We start from the raw sequence: 26,656 nt of genomic DNA on the forward strand, positions 1-26,656 counted from the left end.
AACCTAAACCAACACCAAATCCTAAGCCTAATTCTAAACCTAAACCAACACCAAATCCTAAGCCTAATTCTGAACCTAAACCAACACCAAATCCTAAGCCTAATTCTAAACCTAAACCAACACCAAATCCTAAGCCTAATTCTGAACCTAAACCAACACCAAATTCTAACTTTAATTCTGAACCTAAACCAACACCAAATCCTGAACCTAAGTATAACAAATCCCTTAGCCTAACCTTGAATCAAACATTAACATGTACTTTTCTCTGAACTTTTACTTAATCTGAAAAATTAAACTAAACCTGTAATCTGTACCTAAACCTGAAATCTGTACCTAAACCTGTAATCTGTACCTAAACCTGTAATCTGTACCTAAACCTGAAATCTAAACCATTGTCTGAAATCTAAATCTTAACTTGAAATCTAAACTAAACCGCAATCTGAACCTGAACCCAAACCCGAACCGTACTTGTAAAACTGCTTCCAGAACTGTTTCAATCCAGGTGCAACTCGTCAGCTATCAATGTCAACAGGGACACAAGCTCTTAAGTGATCAATGCCAAACCAATGGGCACGATTTATAACATCTATCAATGTCAACATGGACACAAGCTCTCAAGCTATCAATGCCAAAATGGACACAAGCTCTTAAAATGATCAATGCCAAACTAATGAGCACGATCTTATCATCTATCAATGTCAACACAGACACATGAGCTCTTAAGTGATTAATGCCAAACCAATGGACACAATCTTATCAGCTAGATATAGATAGATATAATGTAGTTAAGCTAATCATGTTACGTAGTTATTTACAGCATAGGTAATTAATAATGTACAACATAGTTCAGGTTTACAGTTATCGTGGCACACAATATGTATTACAATCACCCAGTATTTACTACAAACATAATCCTGAACTTAAACTTAAACTCGAATATAAACTTAAACATTTTTCTGAAGTTCAGAATTACATTAAAACCTAGACCTAATCCATCCCCTGAATCTAACCCTGAAACTAAATTTAAACCTGGAGTCTTAGATCTTAACTAAACTTGAGAATGAACGGTAACCTGAACCTTTAATCTGAACCTTAGTATACACAGACACTCAAACTGAACCTATGAAATAAAAGATGCAGTTGAATACTAAAAAATACTTATCAATGGATATATATTATATAATTTGAATGACACAGGATCAAGCTATAGCTGGAGCCCCCTCTCTGCTTTGAACATTAAAATGATTACACAGAATAAGGAAGAAAGCCAAGGAGAGGTGTGTGTAAGTCACTGTAACTCACGCAGGCAGTTTTCAAACCAAACTGTGTAATGTGTATCGGCTTGTTTACATGCATCAGCTGATCGAGTGAAAACTCCTATATGTATACGAGGTGTCCCAAAAAACTGTGCAGTAGGGGTATTATGTTACTGAGGAAACAATTTTGATTTCGTTCAATTTTTACAATCAAGGTGTCATTAGAAAGCTCTGTACCAATTATTTAAATTGTGTAGGTTTAAGAAATAAATAATTAAATAAATAGTTCAGTTATTTCATGCTGAACATTTCTTCCATCTAGGCCGTATACCTCTTTGTTACAACCAATTCATTGAGCGTAAGTCGAAAAATGATATCCCGGATTTTTCAAATTTTCGATTTTTCACATCTCATTTTCATTCATTAATAAAGTATGAAAAAATTAAAAGATTTTAGAATATTTTTTTAAATCATAAGCTGTTAGTCTAAGGTTTACTTTTTAACAAAAATATCGGATCATGTAATTATTACTTTTGAAGCTATAGAGCAATCTGAAAAAAATTGCATAAAAAACGAATGGAAAGCTACGGGTACCTCCAGAATGAAAACAAAGATTGGCGAATATCAGTATCAAAGTCCACAGGAGTCAGGAATAATAAAAGCAAAAGAGTTATTATAACCCAATGTCGTAGATTTCAAATTTTGGTAAAATATTCTAAGTTTGAAATAGAAAGGTTTACACCACTCGGTGCAAAGATTTAGGGATTAGAATATTTGAGTTTGTGGCAAAAACTCGGTTCCAAATCTAGAGAACATTCTGCGACTGAACCTGGCAAACCTCTAGCTGACTATCATATTTAATAACTGTAACCTGTTTATCTTCTTTGAAAGAACTTCTATAAAATAGAAAATGAAATATGATTATAAATGTTGGTTTGAATGATCAATCATAAATTCAATAACTTCATGAGAAAGCGTAACATTATCTGTCCTTTTTCGACGCAGTAACAAAAGTCATAATGTGTTTGTCATAATTACATTTGTCATAATACGATTGTTATAAATTACAATTTTCATAAATTACAAAAGTCATAGATAATACAAGTCATAAAGTCCATTTGTCATAATTACGTTTTTTAAAGCATACAAATCATACATTTCTCATAATTTATCCCATTTTAACATGTTTAAGAAAGTAGAAAATACCAATTTTTTTAATCAAATCTGCTAAACTATCTTTTCTCGGAAATTGCATGGAACATGGATCGTCTCGTGAGATTTGAGTAAACATCTAAAAATGTCAAAGCTGTTGATGCTCACCACAATACATGTATTACCTCAACAACAGCAACAACAAGGTAAACTACTGGTTATGTTCCAATAAAAGCTACAACAAAAGGATTGTTACTCGGAAATCAACATGGAAACCTGGTATGTGACTCTCTTCCTGAACATGATCATGGGAATAATTAGAAGAAACAGAAAGCAATACAGCTAGAGAATCAGGTAGTGGAAAGAATGACTGGGAATGTATCAAATACTCCACGGAGTATCCTGTCAGAGGTGACCAACTCCCTTCCTCCTGAAAGGACTGCATGGAATGCGATCAGCTGGAGCCATCAAAACCAGGGTATGGCGTGCACAGCAGAAGTTTAACCCCATGCCAAAGATCCCTACGAATTATCAAGATATCATGGAAATCCCTAATAAGCTGACTAAAACTAAGGATGGCCAATATATAAGGCAGATAGATATATAAGGCCTTGCTTGTACTAGCCGCAGGTCTCACCCCCCCCCCTCCCCCATTATAACATGCCCCAACCTACAATAATAAAGAAATAAGTGATAAGAAAGTTGTCCAATCTTACTTAATTGTCTGTCCAATGTTTTTCATAGTATCTTTTATCATAGGATGATTATCTAAAGTCTCTAGCCACTAGCAGTGAACTTGCTAAGTCGGACAAATAGCAAATCTTGTAATACAAATATAACATGTCAAGTGTTGTAAACATATTTGAAAATATAACAGAAATCATATGAAAATATGATTATGACAAATGTATGATTAGTATCCTATGAAAATGAAAGTTATGACTTTTGTAATTTATGACTTATGAAATTTATGAAAATGTAATTAATGACAAAAGTATTATGACTTTTGTTACTGCGCCCCTTTTTCAATGTAGATGATTAAAATTATACATGTATTTTGATGTTTTTTTTTCAGAATATATAAATGATTATTTCTTGTAATTATATCTGTAATTAAACCAGGTACTTAAAAAATTTTCTTTGGCGCTCCGCGCACATATGAAAAGAATTGATTGACTCATATCGTTAATTTTGAATTGAACACAGCCAAATCTACATGCAACTGAAAATTTTCTTTTTTTCGACATCAAACCCTAAAAAGCACTTTCATTTTGAAAAAATTTCTAACCCCCCCCCCAGACCATTACAAAATAAAATTTTGCCCCCAAAAATTGTGCTAGTTGCGCCTCATGGGTACCTCCGTACAAAAATATTTGTTGTTGTTGTAAACATTAATTCGTTGATAGGAAGCCTGGAGATTTCTCTCCTTAATCTGCATGAGCTTTACATTTCATCTTTTTTTAAGAAATACTTTACAGAGGACTTTTTACATTCAATTTTTTAAATGAAGTGCTTGGCGTTGCCCTTGCACTAATTTTAAAAATCGCTCAAAATAGTCTCCTTTGTTTAACCCCTGACCCTGACCCCTGGTTTCTTCATACAGAATCCGTGTTCTGAAATGCTCAAATCACTCAATCCCGTACAAAGTTTGATCACATTGTACAAAAACTTCCGCAAAACATCATAATCTCCTTCAGAAGCCTGATCTGGAATTCTGCACCCTCCTCTGCCACCCCTTTCGAGGACCTTAAGGCCAAGTTAGTGTCCTCCTACAGCCTCTCACGCTGGCAGCAAGTAGCTAAGTTATACATCGTCTTGGGTTGGGGGATCGCCATCCTACTACCCTCATGGACACTATTTGGGGCCTTCTCCCTGAAGATAAGGTTCCTGGCAGTTTATTTCTCAGCCTGTTTCTAGAACCATCACCTGGTGGCCTAGGATTTCAAGAACCCCAGCGAGATGGTGTTGCACACCGATAAGTTGTTGGACACATGCAGAGTTCAGTCTGCAGACCCCCTTCTAGCTACTGCTGCTTTCACGTCAAACCCCCCCCCCCCCACCCCACTTGGGCTTGTGATAGTTATTGTGGAAACACGTCTCCTGCCCGCTGTAGCCAAAAGCCAGGACCTGCAAACTCTGGACACTGATATTTCCACAAACATTTTGGTTCATCAGCTAATAACTGCTGTCCACCCTGCAGCTTCCAGGGAAATTCCAGAGCCGACAGGAAGAGGGACTAAACAGACTTCCCATCAGCGGGTTCCTTATATATCTCCGTGATGTTCTTACAAACCCCAATTTCCTTGTGGACACTGGAGCTTCCTCTTCTGTTTTTCCACATCATTCATCAGCAGCACTTACAGGCCCCAGTCTCCTGATTGCTGCCAAACACTTGGTACAATCTTGAGCTTTCAATGTCAAACCGGACATGATCTCGTTATTTATCAATGCCAAACACTGGGCACAATCTCAACTGTTTTATCACTGCCAAACACTGGGCATGATCTTAACTATACTATCAATGCAAAACTACTGGGCACGATCTCAGAGACTATCAATGCCAAACACTGGGCATGATCTCAACTATTCTATCAAGACCAAACCACTGGGCATGATCTCATAAACTTGTTTGCTAAAGAGGAACAATAACTTCTTGCACAGAATTCAAAGCGGAGTCTATTGCAATTAAATATATTTGGGTTTCTATATTAAAAGTTAACGTTCATCAAGGTAATTACAAGTTTTACATCGATATATATATATATATATATAACATAGTTAAGCTAATCATGATATTAAGTTACTTACAGTGCAGTTAAGATAAATCATGATAAGGGTTTTACATAGCTATTTAAAACGTATAGATGATGAATAATGTACAACATAATTCAGGTTTGCAGATATAGTATTACACGATATTTATTACAGACTGTCTTTTTTTTCTACTATTGATATTTAAATATTTATAGAGAAGTATACACCACATATCCTTAGAGGCCGTCCTCACAACTTCTTTAATGGGTACATATTTATGTTTTACTATGTAACCTAACGTAAATGTACAAAACATGCATATTATCAGCAGAAAAAATCTTATTTTCTAAAAACAATTTTGTTTATTAAAAGTTATGCGTTAAAAGTTATAATAACAGATCCAAAACAATATATGTACTAATAAATCATGTTGAAATAGTAAATGATTCCCAGGGTTCGTCTCAGCCGATATCAGGCTTAATTCCTGAAATATAAAATAGATAGAACTTTAATATATTTATTCAATATAAATATATATGAAATATATCTATCTATATGTAACTATAATATAAATCAACAGTATCGACACAAAAAAAAAATAACAGCTGTGACCATGGTGTACACAGAATTTGTTTCATCTTATTTATCAAATTCATAATTGATAATGTATAACATTATGATATTTAAATCAGAATTGAAAAACTACAAGTTCTGTAGCTGGGTAAAGGGACTAGTGAACAGCCTGTAGTTGGGTAAAGGGACAAGAGGGACACCCTGGAACTGAGTAAAGGGACAAGAGGGACACCCTGGAACTGAGTAAAGGGACTAGTGGGACACCCTGTAGCTGGGTAAAGGGACTAGAGGGACACCCTGTAGCTGGGTAAAGGGACTAGAGGGACACCCTAAAGGGACAAGAGGGACACCCTGGAACTGAGTAAAGGGACTAGTGGGACACCCTGTAGCTGGGTAAAGGGACTAGAGGGACACCCTGTAGCTGGGTAAAGGGACTAGAGGGACACCCTGTAGCTGGGTAAAGGGACAAGAGGGACACCCTGGAACTGGGTAAAGGGACTAGTGGGACACCCTGTAGCTGGGTAAAGGGACTAGAGGGACACCCTGTAGCTGGGTAAAGGGACTAGAGGGACACCCTGTAGCTGGGTAAAGGGACTAGTGAACACCCTGTAGCTGGGTAAAGAGAAATGAAAGCAGGTGGATTCAAGATTACTTTGCTTTAAACAAATAAATATAAAACAAGATCAAAATAAACTCTAATCTTACATCACACCCCGGGACATGCAGTTAACTAGAAGATCAAATTTATGCGACATTAATGGTACGAAATAGTAACCTCGTAGCACCTCTAGTTTTAATTAGTGCACAAGTATGATAACTTATTTTGCTATATATTAGAAAATTATAAACAAGAGCATAACAATGAGCATGATTTATGATTAAAAACATTTAAGATTTTAATTTTACTTACATTTTCTTGTACTGTGCACACTTGCTGTGTTCCGTGACATGGGAAGCTATTTAAAGTTTCAACTTGAGACTACAAGTTGTCTTTGTATTATACATTTCTATGCATCTATTCCCATTATTATTTCTTTAATTTTACTATAAACAAGCTCCTGCCTAATATTGTACTCGGAGCAAGGTAGAGAGTATACGTCTCGTCCTGTACACACCAACATACCGTATATTGAGGTTGGGTAGAGAGGTTCAGTTCAACCGAGGTTGCTGAGTTACAATCATAAATAATTCTACCTTTGTGGGTTTACTTGTCAACCCGATACATAGTGAAAAACCTTGTCTAAACTTGAAACCTTACACGGAGTTTAGTGAAATGCTTGTCTAAACTTGAAAAAGAGTTTAGTTAACTACTAGTCTAAACTTGAAACGTTGCACCGAGTTTAGTTCAATACTAGTCTAAACTTGAAACCTTACACGGAGATTAGTTCAATACTTGTCTAAACTTTGAACCCTTCATGGAGTTTAGTTAAATACTTGTGTAAACTAGGAACAATTCATGCAGTTTAGTTTATTTATCTAGTAGTCTAAACTTGAAACCTTACACGGAGTTTAGTTCAATACTTGTCAATACTTGGAACCCTTTTTGGAGTTCAGTTAATACTTGTCTAAACTTGGAACCCTTTTTGGAATTTAGTTAAATACTAGTCTAATCTTGGAACCCTACACGGAGTTTAGTTCAATACTAGTCTAAACTTGAAACCTTACACGGAGTTTAGTTCAATACTTGTCTAAACTTTGAACCCTTCATGGAGTTTAGTTAAATACTTGTGTAAACTTGGAACAATTCATTCAAGTCTAAACTTGAAACCTTTCACGGAGTTTAGTTCATTACTTGTCTAAACTTGGAACCCTTCATGGAGTTTGATTTAATACTTATCTCAACTTAGAACCTTACTCGGAGTTTAGTTAACTACTTGTCTAAACTTGCAACCCTTTATGGAGTTTAGATAAATACTTGTCTAAACTAGGAACAGTTCATGCAGTTTAGTTTAATACTTATCTAAACATAGACCCTTACTCGGATTTTAGTTAAATACTTTTCTAAACTTGGAACCCTTTATAGAGTTTAGTTTAATAATTATCTAAACTTAGAACCTTACTCGGAGTTTAGTTGTCTACTTGTCTAAACTTGAAACCTTATACGGCGGTTCAATACTTGTCTAAACTTGGAACCCCTAATGGAGTTTAATTTAATACTTGTCTAAACTTGGAACCTTACAAAAAGTTTAGTTTAATACGTGTCTAAACTTGGAACCCTTAATGGAGTTTAGTTTAATACTTGTTTAAACTTGGAACCCTTAATGGAGTTTAGTTTAATACTTGTCTAAACTTGGAACCCTTAATGGAGTTTAGTTTAATACTAGTCTAAATTTGGAACCTATTATGAAGTTTAGTTTAATACTAGTCTAAATTTGGAACCCCTAATGGAGTTTAATTTAATACTCGTCTAAACTTGGACCCTTACAAAAAGTTTAGTTTAATACGTGTCTAAACTTGGAACCCTTAATGGAGTTTAATCTATTACTTGTCTAAACTTTCCATAGAGTTTAGTTGAAAACTTGTCTGAACCTGGAATCTATTATGAAGTTTAGTTTAATACTGGAACCACGGAGTTTACTAGTCTAAAGTTAACTTCAAAAATTATAAAATTTCTGAATATCTCGTAAATTCTTGACAATTGATGGAAAAATTTTGAAATATGAAGTGAAAGGAATCTGATTACTAGCCCCACACTCTAACTCAAACGAAACCTTTAACCTTGGAGGAACCTAATAGTGTAAACTCTTGATTATTACATCTTGTAGATTGTAAAGTTTTAAATAGCAAAGGTCTACAACAGCAGGCTGCAGTCTGCACACAGATACACTGATTAAAAAGAAATTTAGTAACTATGAATTCTGTTAGATCAAATAATATAAGTTTGAAATAGCAAAGATTTGAACCATCAAGATGCAAAGATATAGGGATTTGACAAATTTGAGTTTGTGACAAAGACTAAATTCCTTTAGACTGAGGTTAGAAATGCAGATAACGCAACATAGTTAATAAGTGGACAGAGTGAACAGAAAAGAAGAATATTGGGGGAAATGAGTATCTGCATATTAAAAACATGCGTCTATCAATTACTAGTCGGTTAAGAATTGTGATTTGTAAAAAAATCAAGAGAAAAAAAATGCATTTCAAAATATTTTGTACAGAGATCATAAGAATGGGAGAGAAGGAAGAAATAGAATCCTCCTGGACAGAGTTACAGGAGCTTGGAAGCTTGTCTTCACCTCATCAGAAGGTTGGAAAGTATCCAGAAACACCGGAGGCCGAATTTAAAGAATTTAAACCGCGTCGCTGAACCGCCAAAAACCGGATCCAATTGAGCGCCGGCTGAAATCTTGAACACTTACTACAATTTCAAGTGGAACCAACCATGTTTGAGCCGCGTCTCAAATTTGAAACGCGGCTTAAAATCTTTAAGTTCGGCCTGGGGATATGTTTGGTGAACTTAATTGTTCTTTGGTTTTATGTTGATAAGCTAGGTTCTTTATTGATGTGTGATGTTCTTTCTGCAATGTGATGTTTTTGGTGATATCTATTTTTGTCCCCATACCCAACTATCTGATACTATCTATCTGGTAAGCTATTAACCTATTAACTATCTATCTCATTATTTCTCTCTAGGATGACTCTGAGGTAAGGTTTGAGGATGAGAGTATGAGTAACCAGCTTGATCAGATCTGGGGTTTAGTGGAGAAAATAATCCCTCTCTCCAGTATTATCGCAGACCTAGAGATCAATCTCGGCAAGTAAAAGAATTCGATTAGGATTTTTCTGATTTCTACTTTTAAAGGGACCGTTCACTTATTTAGATATGTTTAGGGTAAACGAAATGCCTTATTTGCTATGAATTGGTATAGCCTTACTTTTCAAAGATTTAACTGTGGCTGAAGAAAAAGCCGATTTATCGGTTTTAGAATTATGGCACATAGGTGCGGCTCCTTTGTAAAGACACTGTTTCTACAAAAATATAAAATACAACAAATATTGTGTACATTAGTAATCCACAAAGGATGAGACTGTAAAGACGACTTGAAACTCTTAAAATATACAATCCCAAGTTTAAATTAATTATTCTGTCTTTAAATGTCTTGTTAGATGAATATAGTCTTTAAATGTCTTGTTAGATGATTTGACAAAGAAAGAAACAAGGTTTAAAGTTGCAAGGAATCATAAATATAAGCAAACAGAGAGTATAAATAACCAACTATCGTCTCTGAAGTCTCACCATAACCCTTTATAATCATCAAATAATTGTTGTTTCCCTCTGTAGCGTCCGTAGCGTAGAGCCACCTTTTCTAAATTTGATTGATATTAAGATCAGTTTGCATTGAATAAGTTATTTATTTTTTACATTTTGGACTTCTTAAAAAAGGGGAAAGGAATGTTAATGATGAATAATTGATATCAATATATATTGTATATTGTATGATTATTCAGCATATTGCCTGATTTTCATACGTTTACAACTTAATAGTAATAGTAATTTACCAAAAGCCAAGGTTATAATGCAAGGAAAGTTAATTGGGGTTGCGTGTACTCTGCGTACATATTGAAACCAGTTCTCTCAGGGCGTAAAAAAATAGATGCATCAGTATTCGTTTAGTATCCGAGGAGGTTAAATATATTAAATTTTGATAATTTTGATAATTCACATAATAGTTTTCTATGACCAGAATATGTCATTGATTTTTTATGTGAAAGATGGATCCCATGTCAGGCTTCGACACCCGTTTTGTGTTTACATTACCACCCAAGGTCAGTACACTGTAGTACAAAAGATGCGTACAACTCTGAAATAACTTCCCTTGCATAATAACCTTGCCAAAAACTAGGTTTAGCAATGAAGTAAACACACAAATATTACAGTAATACAATCAAACCTAGATATAAGGATTAGGGAAAAATAAAATGTTCTTCAACTTTGTGACCTCACAGGCCACAGCTTCTCTGATTTTACGCCCATTTGGGGAAAAAATCGTGGAAAACATGGAAGGATTTCAATTTACGCGTCATATTACTTTTAATACGATAATTCAAGCTTTTATTTTTAGAGACAGCGGTTGGTAGGATGGAAAAGATTGAAAACAAAATAAATATTTTACCGAAAAAGGCATCAAGGTAATTATTATACATATTTATTTATTAAGAATATTAAGAATAATTTTCAAAAAGTCAAATCTTGTGTGTTGTATATATCTAAAGATCAAGCATTCATCTCCATCTTAATTCAGAATTCGTAATTTCTCTTTGATATCCCGTGATTGTCCTACTCTGCAGAGATAACTGTTTAATTGAGGGATCCTCAAATTTATAAGTGCTCACATTGGATATCGAGATCAAATGTTCAAGACTAACAATATTCTTGACAAAAGTTCAGATCTGGGGTGACAAAATTTAGAATTACATGACATAAACAGCTTAAAAAACATACAGGTCATGTTAGATTAAAAAAGACATACATTCTGGTAATTTGAAAATTATAAAATATCCCACAATTTGGACTCTCCACGGTTGAGAAAAAAAACACACTTTAATTTTATGAAAAAGTAATTCAAAGTATTTTTGTAAAACTTGTTTTTAAAGCTTGGTAGATTGGTCGATGATTAAAAAACGTCTACAAATATAATCTGTGAACATGCATGAATCCTAAACACTGTGATCTAAAGAAAGGTATGGGGGGTGACAAACTTGACTTTATAAAAATTTTTGAAGTACTAAGTATATATTCTTGTCCTTGTGTGCTAGAGCTATTCCAGAAGATTTTGATGATCTGAGTATTCTTGAAGGATGGAGAGGAGAGGAACCTGAAGATTATACAAGGTTAGTATTCTTGAAGGATGGAGAGGAGAGGAACCTGAAGATTATACAAGGTTAGTATTCTTGAAGGATGGAGAGGAACCTGAAGATTATACAAGGTTAGTATTCTTGAAGGACGGAGAGGAGAGGAACCTGAAGATTATACAAGGTTAGTATTCTTGAAGAATGGAGAGGAACCTGAAGATTATACAAGGTTAGTATTCTTGAAGGATGGAGAGGAGAGGAACCTGAAGATTATACAAGGTTAGTATTCTTGAAGGATGGAGAGGAGAGGAACCTGAAGATTATACAAGGTCATTTATTTATTTTCTTGGACAAATTAATCATAAGATTAGTACATTAGTTTTTGATCGGATTTTTTTGACTATTTGGTGATTTTTTTAGATTGAATAATTGATTTATCTGGATTGAATGATTGACAAATTTTGAATTAATGATTGATGATAATTACATTACCGTAATAACAGTAAAAACACTTTGGGTTCCAAAAGCATAAAAAAACAAAAACACAAATCAATTCTTTTAATTATCAGACAAATTTTTATAACATCGCCAAAAAACATATTTTAATTTCTTAAAATTGAAGTATATTGTAATTGTTAGTCTGGTCATTTGAGTGTTTTCTTTCTCGGCAACATCTCAAACTGTTCTTAAAATGGAATTATTATATGCCAGGAAAGGAATTGAGCCTTTGTCACAAACTCAGATTTTCTAATCCCTATATCTTAAGAACCAAATGTTGTAAACCTTTGATATTTCAAACTTATATTATTTGATCTAACAGAAGTCTGAGTTTGAAATATCTAAGGTTTCCGACGTTGGAATCCAAAGATATACTGATTAGAAAATCATAGTTTGTGGCAAAGCCTTAATTCCTTTGTTTTGATATGATAAGTAGTGCACACACTGCTGTAGTACACAAATATCTATTTATACAACTGCCTTGTGTTATAATACGTACGTGAGGGATTTAAAGGCTTGAATTTTAACCGAAAACAAACTAAATAAAGTAAAAATAGAGGCAAAAATATAATTTCCCAAATTATACACAAGGCAGTTTCTTCTATAATTTCATCCCTTTTTAAACCAAAAAACCTCGAAAAAAAAACTCTAAAATCCGATAAATTTAGTAAAAAATCCGGAATTTAGAATTTAGAAGTGTAATTTGAAAATCTTCTGGAACATTGCTTCACAAAATGTTCCAGGAAAATTATGAGAAATAATATCCCAGAATATTTTCAATTTACAGGAAAATATGCGGGATATTAATTGTCTTTAAATGGAATAAAATCTGTTATGCTTGCTGAAGTTAACAAATTTTCCTGAATAATTATAAAAGTTTAAATTACTAATCACAGGAATCATATAGTTAAAGGGACTAGCTGTAATTTCAAAAGGATTTTACATGTCCGATTTACAACAGTACCTTTTAACCCTTTGTCTAGCATCTTTTCGGAGATATTATTTATTCCCATTTAAAGCTTCTATATGAAAGTGAATCCCTTGTGACTTTGCTGAAGGTTTGGAGGTCACTGTTCTGTTATACTTTACATGATAAAAATACGATGACAGTCCCTTTAATTAAATCATAATTTTAAATTACTTTGTTTTTAGTATTCTGGTTCCTATGTTTAATCACTCTGGAGGAGAACCCATGCAGGATAATCTTTACAGAAAGTAAACCTTTTTTCAATACAGTGGTAACCCCAAAACGTGGGAATTATTAACGTCTTCATTTTTATATTTTTACTTTCATGTTCATAAAATTAGGCACCATTGAATATCCTTTGCGACATTTTTTTAACAGTTTTCTGATCTTTTGAATTATAAACTTGTGCTGGAAATATGATAATGTTAAATTTAATTTTTTATCAAAGATGGTTTTCTATTTAGAAATCTCGTAAAATCAGTTTCTAATCGTATCCTCGCTCCAGTAGAAGAAATAAGGTATAATTCTTTAAACAGGAATGTTCTGATATTTTAGAAAGGAATTGAGTCTTTGCCACAAACAGAGATTTTCTCATCCCTGTATCTTAGCAACTTGATGGTGTAAACTTTTTATATTTAAAACTTATAAGATTATTTGATCTGAGCTGGGAACTTTTGAATGGTGGATATCGGGATTAGTGCTTAATACACTCTTTTTCTTAATCTCCAGATTAAATAATGCTTGTTTTCCTCTTGTTATTAATTCTAGATTAAATAACCGATCGGGATTAATGATATCCCATTCTAAAGTTTTCAGCTCTGACAAAATTTGAAAAATCTAATGTTTACAAAATTTGGTTGCAAAGATAAGTTCATACAAACCCTGATGTCAAAGATCTTTGATATTTTTAACTATTAAATCCGCCAGCAATAAATTAAAGTTGTAAAGGTACAGGGATTACAACATTAGAGCTTGTGGCGAGTAATCAGTTCCTTTAAACTGACACTTTTTTAGTTTTGTTATAGCTAGATTTTATATTTTAGTAGGATTAAACAATCCGATGAAACCGAACAGTTCTCTTGCTTTATTTCAGAAGGAATGGACAGACGAAACTCCGTCCTATTGAGAAATCAGTCAGCTGGAACACAGAGGACATTCACATACCAAGGTGGACATATTCTTCCTACAAAGTCATGCATTTTTTACAAAATGTAAAATTAACAAAACACAACCAATACCCTCTTTGATGGAGATATTGTCGTTTTTCTGTTAGAAAATGAACAGAATGTAGCAACTGTTTTCTTAGATTAAGTTACTAAGAAATTGAGACTTTGCAACAAAGTAAAATTTTATAATCTTTATTGCTGTGCAACCTGAGAAATTCAAAACCTTTGATATTTCAAACTTATATTTTTTGATATAACAGAATTTATAGTTAGAAATATCAGAAGTCTACGACATTGGGTTGCAATGAAATAGGGATTAGAAAAAACAGAGTTTTTGGCTCATTTTCGTTATGCACCAGATAAAAAAAGTCTTGTTCGGCGCCATGATTCCTCAGTATATTGGGAATCGTTTATGTTTTCTTTAAAGGGAGTGTTCGTGAAAAATGTTTCAATTTTAGAGGTTTGCGCTCTCCAGAACAAGGGATGGATAAACCGGATCCTTTCATAATTCAGGAAAAATGGATTAAACAAAACAATAGAATTATAAAATATAATAATTTATAATTCTAAACTCACATTTTAATTCTAAATTGACATTTTAATTATAAATTGACATTTTAATTCTATAATCAAATTTTAATTCTAAAAACACATTGTAATCCTAATTTTACAGAATGATACACGAATCTGTCCCTAAGTTTTATTCATTTCTTTTTTAGTTAAGCTTTATTGTTTAAATAAGAAATCGATCCATGAAGTTCAGTTAAAAAAAAAATTTAGATAGAAATCTAGAAAAAATAAGCTATAGCAAACGGGATTGTGAGGAATAAAATAAATCCTGTCTTCTCAATTTTAATTCTCAATCTTGAATTTTTAATCTTGAATTATTTATCCTTCCTTGATTTATTATATCCTATACTTCTCATCTCTTTAATTTTGAATCCTGTTTTATAATCCTGGATTTTTGATATAGGACTTTTAATCCTGTATGTCAAATCTGGTTGATTCTTTATCTCAATCTCTACTTTAAATCTTGCATTTTACACTATTTTTGACCGAGAATTGAAAAATAAAGTTGGGAATTAAAAGTTTGTGATCAAAAGAAATTTCAAAGATCAAAGATGGCGCATTATTTGAAATTCTGTCTAAACTGGTTCAATCCTGTTTATGTGTACAGAAATCTCGACAGCTGAATAAACGGGTCACGCTGAACGTTGGTGGTGAAAGGCACGAGGTAAATACTTTTACAGTAAGTCCCAATAATCACGAAAATCATAAAAAGGACTTATAATTTCCTGATAAAATGCTTCAAATTATAGCGGGAAAAATTTGAGTTATTCCAAACTTATTATACAGCTCTTTTTCGAGTGTGCAATACAATGACAAAATATATAACTGCATGTAACCCTTTAACCCTATCTCTTCTGGGCTATTTTTATCTAATATGATTTTGCCCTTAGAATTGAGATAGAGGAGTCTGTTACATTACATGGCCTTAGTCCAACATTTCAAGGCCTTCTTAGTCATTAACAAAAAAATAGACCTCTAACTTTATTGGTTAGGGTGTAAGGGAGGATTTCAAAAATGTACGTCGAAAAAATGTTCAAAAATAAATATTTTTACTTTTGACATATATTAACATATGACACGTCTAAATACATCTACTTTCCATGGTGGCTTTTCAAAATTATAAATTTCAGCCCTGTAGCATAATCCAAAAAAATTTACTATGCATTTCGATTTAAAACACCGCGACCTGTAGGTTGACTGTCCTCCAACCTACCTTAAGCATCAAAAAAAAAATATAACAAAATTTGTTCACACTGAAAAAGTAAAGAAATTAAAGTGTTCTAATGTAAGCCGTTTTTAAGTTATTTAGAAAAAAACACGGGGGAGTTGGACCCTCCCCCCCGCCGTCATAGGGTTAATGCATTTTTAATTATATCCCGTACAAATTGCTCTAGTTTGATCTGTTACCTCAAATCTTATAGTGTGACGTGTAATTGTTTATAACAAGAATATCAAAAAGTAAATGCCACGTCGAATTTCTTCGTTCCTAAATTCTTTGTGTGTATCAAGGTTTTGTGGTCCACACTTCAACAGATGCCTCAGACAAGATTGGGGAAATTATCCAGGAAATATTATCATATGATAACTTTAACCCTTTCATACCGAGGATTTCTATGACTTTAACCCTTTCATGCCGAAAATTTCTATGACTTTAACCCTTTTATGCCGAGGATTTCTATGACTTGAACCCTTTTATGCCGAGGATTTCTATGACTTGAACCCTTTCACGCCGAGGTTTCATATAGCTTTAACCCTTTTATGCCGAGGATTTCTATGACTTTAACCCGTTTATGCCAAGGATTTATATGATTTGAACCCTTTCACGCCGAGGTTTCATATAGCTTTTACTGTTTTATGACGAACAGTTAAAAAACTTTAACCCTTTTATGCCGAGGAGTTTTATGACTTAAACCCTTTAATTCTGATGATTCAAACAACTTTAACTCTTTATACCGAAAATTCATTATAACTTTCATGCCGAGAATTCAATTAACTTTAACCCTTTTATGCCGAGAATTCAAATAACTTTAACCCTTTTATGCTGAGAATTCAAATAACTTTAACCCTTTCATGCCGAGAATTCAATTAACTTTAACCCTTTTATGTTAAGAATTCAATTAACTTTAACCCTTTTATGCCGAGAATTCAAATAACTTTAATCCTTTTATGACAAGGATTCAAATAACTTTAACCCTTTTATGTCGAGAATTCAATTAACTTTAACCCTTTTATGTCGAGAATTCAATTAACTTTAACTCTTTTCTGCTGAGAATTCAAATAACTTTAACCATTTCATGCCGAGAATTCAATTAACTTTAACCCTTTTATGACGAGAATTCATATAACTAAAACCCTTTCAAGCCGAGGTTTCATAAAGTAGGCCACATAAAACTGTGAAATAAGATATTTAAGCAATCTTATGTTTATTTGATTTTGATGTGATGTAAGTAGTTTTACCAGAAGGTTCAAAGTCTACTTATAAAGACAATGGGTCACTCTACGTACAGTGTACACTGCTTAATTGCTGTGTTTCATTTTTATTTAACTATTTAAAATATCATAAATTAGGACTTTCAGTCGTCTTCCTCTTCACAGTGTTTACGGGTCTCACTAGTTATTGTTGGGGAAACTTTAATGATACTGAAACTCAAATAGAATAAAATATTTTTTTTAAAATTATTTCTAGACGATAATATGATAACATTTTTAGAGCAAGTTCACACGAAGAGATCTTAACGCTGGCAGATTTTTATTCTATTATTGACAACGAGTTTTTCTTTGATCGCCACCCTAGGGACAATCAATTAGATTATGTTGATAAAAACTTATTAAACTTTTTATAATCAGAATACAGCTATCATTTATGATGTATGCATTTTAATAATTGCAGTTAATGAAGCATATTTTTAAAAAAAAAGGCAGCTCAAACCAAGTCGCCCTGATTGATAAACTTATTAAAGTGATATGCAAGTAATGCAGACAATTGTTATTTTCGATGATTATTAACCATTGTTCCATTACTTCTGCTTTATTTTTAAAAGGCGATATAGATTTTGTAATTTGTAAAACGCAAAGGAAATTATAATAAAAAGTTTTCTGTTCATTTTTAAAAATAAGAGATAAACCTTTGGAAATTATCAACTCCATAACGTAGACGACATTTATAAAAATGCATGCACTTTGGTTTGCCTTTCAAAAAAATACAACAAATACAATTTTCTAATTTAATTGTGATTGTGTTAGATCGTTTAAAACAATTTTAAACTACTACAGAACGGGTCGTCTTCATATCATTGATGAAATGTGTGTCATGGCGTTCAGTAGTGATCTGGAGTATTGGGGAATTCAGGTAAACGTTATTCAAACTTTTCCACGTAAACAAATCCAGCACCGTTAAATGGGATGTAGATTTAAAAAAAAAATTATATCACATTACTATTTTAGAGGAATAGGTGCAACTTTTCGACATGTTATATCTTCTAGTTTTGTTGATTCGAATTTACAAAAGAAAACTTGGTTTGGTTGCATGTTAGGATAGTTATCGATAGATAGATATCGATAGTTTTTAGAAAAAAAGTTATGCTTAAACCATGTCATTTTTTAGTCTAAATTAAATTTTTATTCTATGTTTCAGTATCTTTGGTTGTAGAGCTGTTGTCAGACTAAATATATGATCAGTTTAGTTTAATATGATGTATGTATCAGGATCTATGGTTGGAGAGCTGTTGTCAGACTAAATATATCATCAGTTTAGTTTAATATGATGTATGTATGTATCAGGATATATGGTTGGAGATCTGTTATCAGACTAAATATATGATTAATTAGCTTAATATGATGTATGTATCAGGATATATGGTTGGAGAGCTGTTGTCAGACTTAATATATGATCAGTTTAGTTTAATATGATGTATGTATCAGGATCTATGGTTGGAGAGCTGTTGTCAGACTTAATATATGATCAGTTTAGTTTAATATATGATGTATGTATCAGGATCTATGGTTGGAGATCTGTTATCAGACTAAATATATGATTAATTAGCTTAATATGATGTATGTATCAGGATATATGGTTGGAGAGCTGTTGTCAGACCAAATATATGATCAGTTTAGTTTAATATGAAATATGTATCAGGATCTATGGTTGGAGATCTGTTATCAGACTAAATATATGATAAATTAGCTTAATATGATGTATGTATCAGGATCTATGGTTGGAGAGCTGTTGTCAGACTTAATATATGATCAGTTTAGTTTAATATGATGTATGTATCAGGATCTATGGTTGGAGAGCTGTTGTCAGACCAAATATATGATCAGGAAAGAATATGTGGAGGATGAAATCAGGAAGGAAGCAGAAAATACAAGAACAGTGGTAAATAGGACTAATCATTAAATATATATATGATATACAGGGTTACCAACTTGTCAGCAAAGGATAAGACTTCAGAGACGACTAAGGGAATTTAATCAATAATATTGCTTGTAAATAAATGTTTCATCTGTCAGCTTAATTCTTTTTGGTCATTTCCTTAAGTTTGTATTTTAAAAATTGTATTTAATGCCGAGGATCTATTTTTTTCTTCAGATTGTTATATATTTCAGGTTGTTATTAAAGTCTGATCCTTTGTGGATAACCCTGTATAATTTCGGGGGACCAGGACACTCATTAAAACGTTTCTTTACTTGCTTGTCATTTTCTTCAAAAATTGTAAAATAATAACAGCAACAAATATCGAGTTGTCCTTGTATAATTTTACTTTATCATTTGAATTTAGAAGATTTAGATTTATCAGCCTACAAAAATATTGAGCTCGATCGGTTTATACCTTTTTGAGTTCATTGGATTCAAACAAACCCTCAGAAAAATATCTTTCTTGCCTGCATAGGCATAAATAAGTGATGATGAAGATATTTTCGTCATTTTCGGTCTCAAAATTTAAAGGTTGTGGACACAGATTTTAGAAAAAAAATACTCGCGGATTTGTAAATTTAGAAAAATAGTTTCTACATGTATATCATACAATATACACTGAATATGACTGGCCTGTTCATAAATAAATTATAAAATTTGTTTTCAACGTAATTATTGAAAGACTATAAATCGATTATATATAAACCAACTACACTTAAATTACTTTTGCTAGAAAGCAAACTTAAATATATTTAAGATTAATTCACGAATTTATTATCAGCAGGTTTGGAATATTTAGGAAAGCTCACTTATAAAATAAAACCCATTTATTCATTTATTTAGTAAATTTAATTATAGTATAGTAGGGGGTTCGGGAATGAAGCGGGGGGGGGGGGAGCGCATAAACCGTCACCACCCCCACCCCCCTTTTTAAAAATAGTTTATCTAGGATATCATGGAGACCCAGACACTTGAATGAATACCCCTGTTTAGGCTGGAGATAGTTGGAGTAGGGGTAGATGTGGTAGATATCAACAGTTTATCTGGGATATCATGGAGAAACCAGATACTTGAATACTTATCTGACTCCTGTTTAGGCTGGAGATAGTTGGAGTAGGGGTAGATGTGGTAGATATCAACAGTTTATCTGGGATATCATGGAGAAACCAGATACTTCCATCGCAGCAAAGGAAACTCATGCATTTTATTAAACCATTTCTTTCCGTCGAGATTCAAAAGTATTTTCAATTAATTTTTTCTTGTGGATATTCATTAATGAGAAATTGATATCTAAACAATTATTCACAAATGCAAAATAAAATTGAAAATATTAAGCTTTTGATATTTTGTTTTGAGAATTAGTTTCTCTAGGTTGTATCAATGGTATCTGTAATATTTGTGGTTGTTTCTACAATTGCAATGGTGATCAACACACTACCAGACCTAGCTGGACCTCCAGATGAGAAGGTAGATTGTAAATCAATAAATCGACTAATCTATTAATCAATCAAGTAACTGAAACAATAAAACCCGACTGGCATACCAACAGTTCAGGGGACCCCGACTGATAGCCCAACTATATTCAGGGGACCCCGACTGAGAAACCAACTCTATGTAGGATAACCTGACTGATAACCCAACTCTATGCAGGGTAACCAGACTAATAACTAAACTTCTATTACGGGTAACCAGACAGATTACCTTATTATAGTCAGCGTAACTCGACTGATAATCCAACTCTATGCAGGGTAATACGACTGATATCCCAACTCGATTTAGGGTAACCAGACTAATATCCCAACTCTATGCAGGGTTACCCGACTAATAACCCAACTCTATTCAGGGTAACCCGACAAATAACCCAACTCTATTCAGGGTAATCCGACTAATAACCCAACTATAATCAGTGTAATCAGACTAATAACCCAACTCTATTCATGGTAATCCGACTAATAACCCAACTATACTTAGTGTAACCAGACTGGTAACCCAACTCTATTCAGGGTAACCCGACAAATAACCCAATTCTTTTCAGGGTAATTCGACTAATAACTCATCTATATTCAGGGTAACCCGACTGATAACCCAACTCTATGCAGGAAATCCCGACTGATAATCCAACCATATTCAGAGTAATCCGACCGATTACCCAACCAAATTCAGGGTAACCCGACTGATAACCCAATTCTATTCAGGGTAACCCGACTGATAACCCAACTCTATTCAGGGTAACCCGACTGATAACCCAATTCTATTCAGGGTAACCCGACTAATAACCCAACTATATTCAGGGTAACCAGATTAATAACCCAACTATATTCAGGGTAACCCGACTAATAACCCAACTATACTTAGTGTAACCAGACTGATAACCCAACTCTATTCAGGGTAACCCGACTGATAACCCAACTTTATCTATCATAGAGGCGATCTGTATCACATGGTTCACACTTGAATACATTCTCAGGTTTATTCTTTTCTCCTCTCTCTTCAAAGGAAGAAGCTTCTTCAGTTTTGTCCATTTTCTTTTGTTTCAAAATTTTCAGATTCTTTTTCTTCGTTTTATTATATTCTTTGCTGTTTTTTAATCATTTATACATTGTCATTATTTTCTTAATTTCATATTTTCAGTTTCTTTTCTTCGTTTTATTATATTCTTTGCTGTTTTTTAATCATTTATACATTGTCATTATTTTCTTAATTTCATATTTTCAGATTCTTTTTCTTCGTTTTATTATATTCTTCGCTCTTTTTTAATCATTTATACATTGTCATTATTTTCTTAATTTCATATTTTCAGATTCTTTTTCATTTTTTTATTCTTCTTTATATAATCTTTTATTTATTAAGATTTATGGGTGCTCCTGAGAAATGTGCATTTGTAAAAGATGGGATGAATATAGTTGATGTTCTAGCAATCCTTCCTTACTTTGTTACAGCTCTGATCATGGAGTCCAACATTATCCCGGTAGGATAAGTAGGATAATAAATTTTATTTGATATTAACCTTTCTCCACGGACCACAGACATTCTCACCCGTGTTCTCCTAGGTCAGGAAGCACCTGGTTTAGCACCTTGACTTCTTTGTTACAACTGTCCTGTAGCGTCGAATGCAATCAGCTTTCAGTAACACGTTCGGCGTCTTTTCAGAACCAATATAGATTGTACACACAGACATTCACTATCTGACAATCTATCTTACAAATAAAATCTACTTGTAATAAAACCAGGCTGAAAAAGACTAATTTGTGTTCGTGGTCTGTGTGAACCGGTTTTTATCAGATTCTCTTTACAGAAACATCAGATGAAAATAAAACAGATCCTACATTTTTGTTTTACTATTTAAACTTGTCCAGGAGGATAATGAAGATTTTGATGATGTGCGGAGAATAATTTCTGTTTTCCGTATTATGAGGATCATGAGAATATTCAAACTAGCGAGACATTCAACAGGACTCCAGGTATACAGGACTCCAGGTATACCGGACTCTAGGAATACAGGACTCACGGTATACAGGATTTTAGGTATTAAGGACTTCAGGTATACAGGACTACAGGTATACAGGACTCTAGGTATACAGGACTCCAGGTATACAGGACTCCAGGTATACATGACTCCAGGTGTATACAGGACTTCATATACAGGACTCCAGGAATACAAGGCTCCAGGTATACATGACTCCAGGTATACCGAACTTCAGGTATACAGGACTTCAGGTATACAGGACTCCAGGTGTATATAGGACTTCATATACAGGACTCCAGGAATACAAGACTCCAGGAATAAAGGACTCCAGGTATACAACACTCCAGGCAGACAGGACTCCAGGTATACAGGACTCCAGGTATACAGGACTTCAGTTATACAGGACTCCAGGTACACAAGACTCCAGATATACAGGACTACAGGTATACAGGACTCCAGGTGTATACAGGACTACAGGAGTACAGGACTCCAGCTATACAGATCTCCATGTGAAAAATGCCAACCTTTCAAGGATACCAATTGTGAAATATTTTAAACATCTAACATTTTATTTTAAAGAGGTAAATTTTAGATTTGTATCTCTAAATTTAACAAGTTCTGACCTATTTTAGATTTGTATCTCTAATATTTAACAAGTTATTACCTATTTTAGATTTGTATCTCTAATATTTAATAAGTTATGACCTATTTTAGATTTGTATCTCTAATATTTAACAAGTTATGACCTATTTTAAATTTTTATATTTCATAGTTTGGCCTTTTGACTATCCTGTACCCTTTTACAATGGATAACAAAACTTTCCCAAAAGGAATTAAGTAGGGTTTCCACCGCAATTCCGGGTTACGGTTTACGTACGGAAATGATCCGGAAATTTTTTCCATTTCCATTCTGGAAAAGGTTCCGGAAAACCGGAATTCCGGAACGATTTTTTTCCCGTAAAACGGAAATTTCCGGAACGTTGTTCCGGAATTACGGATCGTTACGAAAAATTTCCGGTTTCCATTTATACCGGAATTATCCCTGAATTCCGGTTTACGCAACAAATTTCCGGATCATTCCATTTCCAAAATGGAAATTTTTTTTCCGGAAAAATGGAAACCCTAGAATTAAGTCTTTGCCACAAACTTAGTCCCTATAGCTTTTCCACCCAATGTCGTAGATCATATTTCAAACTATGGGTTTTGATAGATCAACAAATATTAATTTGAAATACCAAAGGTTTACACTATAAGGTTCCAACTAAAAAGGAATAAAAAAATTGTTTGTGGCAAGACTCAATTAAAAATCTGCAGCTCAAGTATTAAAGAAGTTATAAACTATTTTTTAACTCCGACTGACCTTTTTTGCCATCCTCTACCCTCGTTGAAGAATTAAGCGCTCTAGTCGCTTTTAATTTATGTAGAATAGATTTAGAAGCAGTAAATAAAAAATATAAATATTTACTCTTCCCTTATTTCAGTCTATTGCATACACAGTTACACATAGTTACAAGGAACTCGCTCTGCTCGTTTTATTCATGGGGATGGGAGTTCTCATATTCTCTAGTCTTTGCTACTTTGCAGGTTATGTACTTCATCTTCATACATTAAAATTGTCCATAAAAGATTCCAATCATCTTTTATAAATTCAAAAATTTCCTTGTTAAATTCAAGTTCCCTATGAAGGAAAGATTTGAATTCCATCCCTTAGCAGATTAAACTTCTTTGTGGATGCAATTATTTTCTGGAAAGGTTCAATGCTGAAAATTCCTATTATTTTAATCCTCTGAGGTCGGAAATCGGAACTTATGTGTGGAGTATCGTTTATCTTGAAGGTTTGAGGCTTTGAGCTCGATATCCAATGTGGGTACTTGAGGACTAATGTTTGATTTCTCAATTAAGGTTATTCATGCTTAGTATGACCACAACTGAAGGTTGAAGAGGAATTAGATTAATTTCGAAGGTCTACATAGGATAAGATGGAGATCAATGCTTAATCCTAAGATTCAAAACTCAAAAGTTCCGGCTTCTGATTTCTTTATAACTCCCTTGGATTTATCAATATGTTCCCTTGAAATATTTGAAATTCTTGTACAGAGAAAGATGAACCGGATTCAAAATATACGTCTATCCCTGCAACCTTCTGGTGGGCCATCATAACCATGTGTACAGTCGGATACGGAGATATTTATCCAACCACTGCTTTAGGTTAGTATCTTCTCCCCCAGATTAATTTTCCCTCACGAGGATTATACTTTTCTATGTGATATTTATATTGTATAAATTCTAATCTTCGTGCAATAAATATTTGATTTGATTTGATTTGATATATACTGTAGGATACAGAGATATTTACCCAACCACAGCTATAGGTTAGTATCTTCTCCATATATACTGTAGGATACGGAGATATTTATCTAACCACAGCTTTAGGTTAGTATCTTCTCCGTATATACTTTAGGATACAGAGATATTTATCCACCCACAGCTTTAGGTTAGTATCTTCTCCATATATACCGTAGGATACGGAGATATTTATCTAACCACAGCTTTAGGTTAGTATCTTCTCTATATATACTGTAGGGTACGGAGATATTTATCCAACCAAAGGTTTAGGTTAGTATCTTCTCCATATATACTGTAGGATACAGAGATATTTATCCAACCACAGCTATAGGTTAGTATCTTCTCCATATGAACTGTAGGATACAGAGATATTTATACAACCACAGCCATAGGTTATTGTGTCTCCTCCTCTGTAGGATACGGAGATATTTATCCATATCCAACCACAGCAATAGTTTAGTATCTTCTCCATATGAACTGTAGGATACGGAGATACTAATCCAACTACAGCTCTAGGTTAGTATCTTTTCCATATATACTATAGTAAAAATTCGACTTCTCAAGTAGAAAGAAATGTGTGTTTTTGTAAAATAAATAGAATACAATTTTGTATTTTATAAAATGTTGTTGTAGGAAAGCTGATAGGTGTATTTACTGCCATATCTGGTGTACTAGTAATTGCTCTGCCTATACCCATCGTGGTCAACAACTTCGCCAAGTTCTACAACGAGACGAAAAAGAAGCAGGTTCAGCTGGCCAGGAAGGTGGAGAAGGAAAAGTGGAAGATCCAGGAGGAGCAGGAGAGGAGAAGGTTCCTTATCAGTATCGGAGAAATAAAAGAGTAAATCCGTCCGTCCTCATCTCAGATTTAATACATACGATACCAGAGTGATCGTTGTTTTCCATAATAATTACAAAAACGTATACCATCAAACATTAATGTCAAGGCCCAAAACTGTGCAAATGACGAGGTATACCAGGCAAAGTAAGATTATTTGCCTTAAACCCTCATATCTTTCTTATCTTAGATATTTCAAACTATGAATTCTTCTTGATATAATAACCAAAGATCAAAAAACTCATCGTAAAATTTCTAAATTTACATGTAAGCGTTTTACTTTTGTTAATTCCTTTGTTCAAAATCAGCGACTTTAAATATTTTTTTAGTGTCGTGTAACAAAGATAAATGAAATAAGACAAGACCATCCAAGTGGAACTTACAGAAAAATATTTGAATGATAATTAATAAATGTATCCCACTCTGTGATAATCCAGTTATTTAAATCCTGTAATTGTTTGAAACTTGACGGAAACTCCCGAGTTTCCTTTTTGGGATTCATCACATTTGCGTAGATTTTAATTTCAGAAGTCTGAAAACAAAACAAAAAATTTAAAGAAACTACATATTATAATAGTTTCGGCTCAGAGACGAATGTACAGAATTTTTACTTACTTTTTCCTTATATTCACGATTCAATATAATTATAATTTTTAAAAACAACCGTGTGTTAACAAAACTCAGCCCTACAACATATTCTATAACATGGTTTAAGTCTTAAATGTAGCTAGGAAAACAAGCATAAAAGATGCCCATCTCTAATTATATAACTTTTCCGACATTATTTTATCGTTTATTAAAGTTTCCTCAGAGATCAATATAAAATTGTAAATAATTAAAAATAAAAATATCATATTCTTTAA

General features: G+C 33.3%; 2 protein-coding genes across 3 annotated transcripts in view; both read left to right on the plus strand.

Moving 5' to 3' along the window:
• Positions 1 to 20,234, plus strand: part of LOC111705652 (uncharacterized) — a 21,925-nt gene extending 1,691 nt beyond the window's left edge. The window contains exons 2-15 of one of the 2 annotated variants that reach the window (XM_023478273.1): positions 8,894 to 8,982; positions 9,369 to 9,489; positions 10,799 to 10,865; positions 11,493 to 11,567; positions 13,179 to 13,241; positions 13,458 to 13,511; positions 14,087 to 14,161; positions 14,618 to 14,672; positions 15,337 to 15,393; positions 16,239 to 16,294; positions 17,440 to 17,523; positions 17,973 to 18,078; positions 19,006 to 19,104; positions 20,137 to 20,234. In XM_023478273.1, coding sequence (XP_023334041.1) covers positions 8,905 to 8,982; positions 9,369 to 9,489; positions 10,799 to 10,865; positions 11,493 to 11,567; positions 13,179 to 13,241; positions 13,458 to 13,511; positions 14,087 to 14,161; positions 14,618 to 14,672; positions 15,337 to 15,393; positions 16,239 to 16,294; positions 17,440 to 17,523; positions 17,973 to 18,078; positions 19,006 to 19,104; positions 20,137 to 20,217 — 1,071 coding nt within the window. In that variant the 5' untranslated portion in view covers positions 8,894 to 8,904 and the 3' untranslated portion in view covers positions 20,218 to 20,234. Of the gene's footprint in view, positions 1 to 8,893; positions 8,983 to 9,368; positions 9,490 to 10,798; positions 10,866 to 11,492; positions 11,568 to 13,178; positions 13,242 to 13,457; positions 13,512 to 14,086; positions 14,162 to 14,617; positions 14,673 to 15,336; positions 15,394 to 16,238; positions 16,295 to 17,439; positions 17,524 to 17,972; positions 18,079 to 18,434; positions 18,490 to 19,005; positions 19,105 to 20,136 lie in introns of those variants that run through there. The other variant, XM_023478281.1, reaches the window with a different exon arrangement.
• On the plus strand, positions 20,223 to 26,656 carry LOC111705665 (potassium voltage-gated channel protein Shab). Its single transcript, XM_023478291.1, has 8 exons — positions 20,223 to 20,333; positions 20,515 to 20,610; positions 21,531 to 21,610; positions 21,994 to 22,111; positions 22,500 to 22,604; positions 24,091 to 24,193; positions 24,707 to 24,817; positions 25,589 to 26,656. The coding sequence occupies exons 1-8, from the start codon at positions 20,301 to 20,303 to the stop codon at positions 25,798 to 25,800; spliced, it is 858 nt and encodes a 285-aa protein (XP_023334059.1). The 5' UTR covers positions 20,223 to 20,300; the 3' UTR covers positions 25,801 to 26,656.

Source organism: Eurytemora carolleeae, unplaced genomic scaffold (assembly GCF_000591075.1).
Source record: "Eurytemora carolleeae unplaced genomic scaffold, Eaff_2.0 scaffold157, whole genome shotgun sequence".
NCBI classification, from domain to species: Eukaryota; Metazoa; Arthropoda; class Copepoda; order Calanoida; family Temoridae; genus Eurytemora; species Eurytemora carolleeae.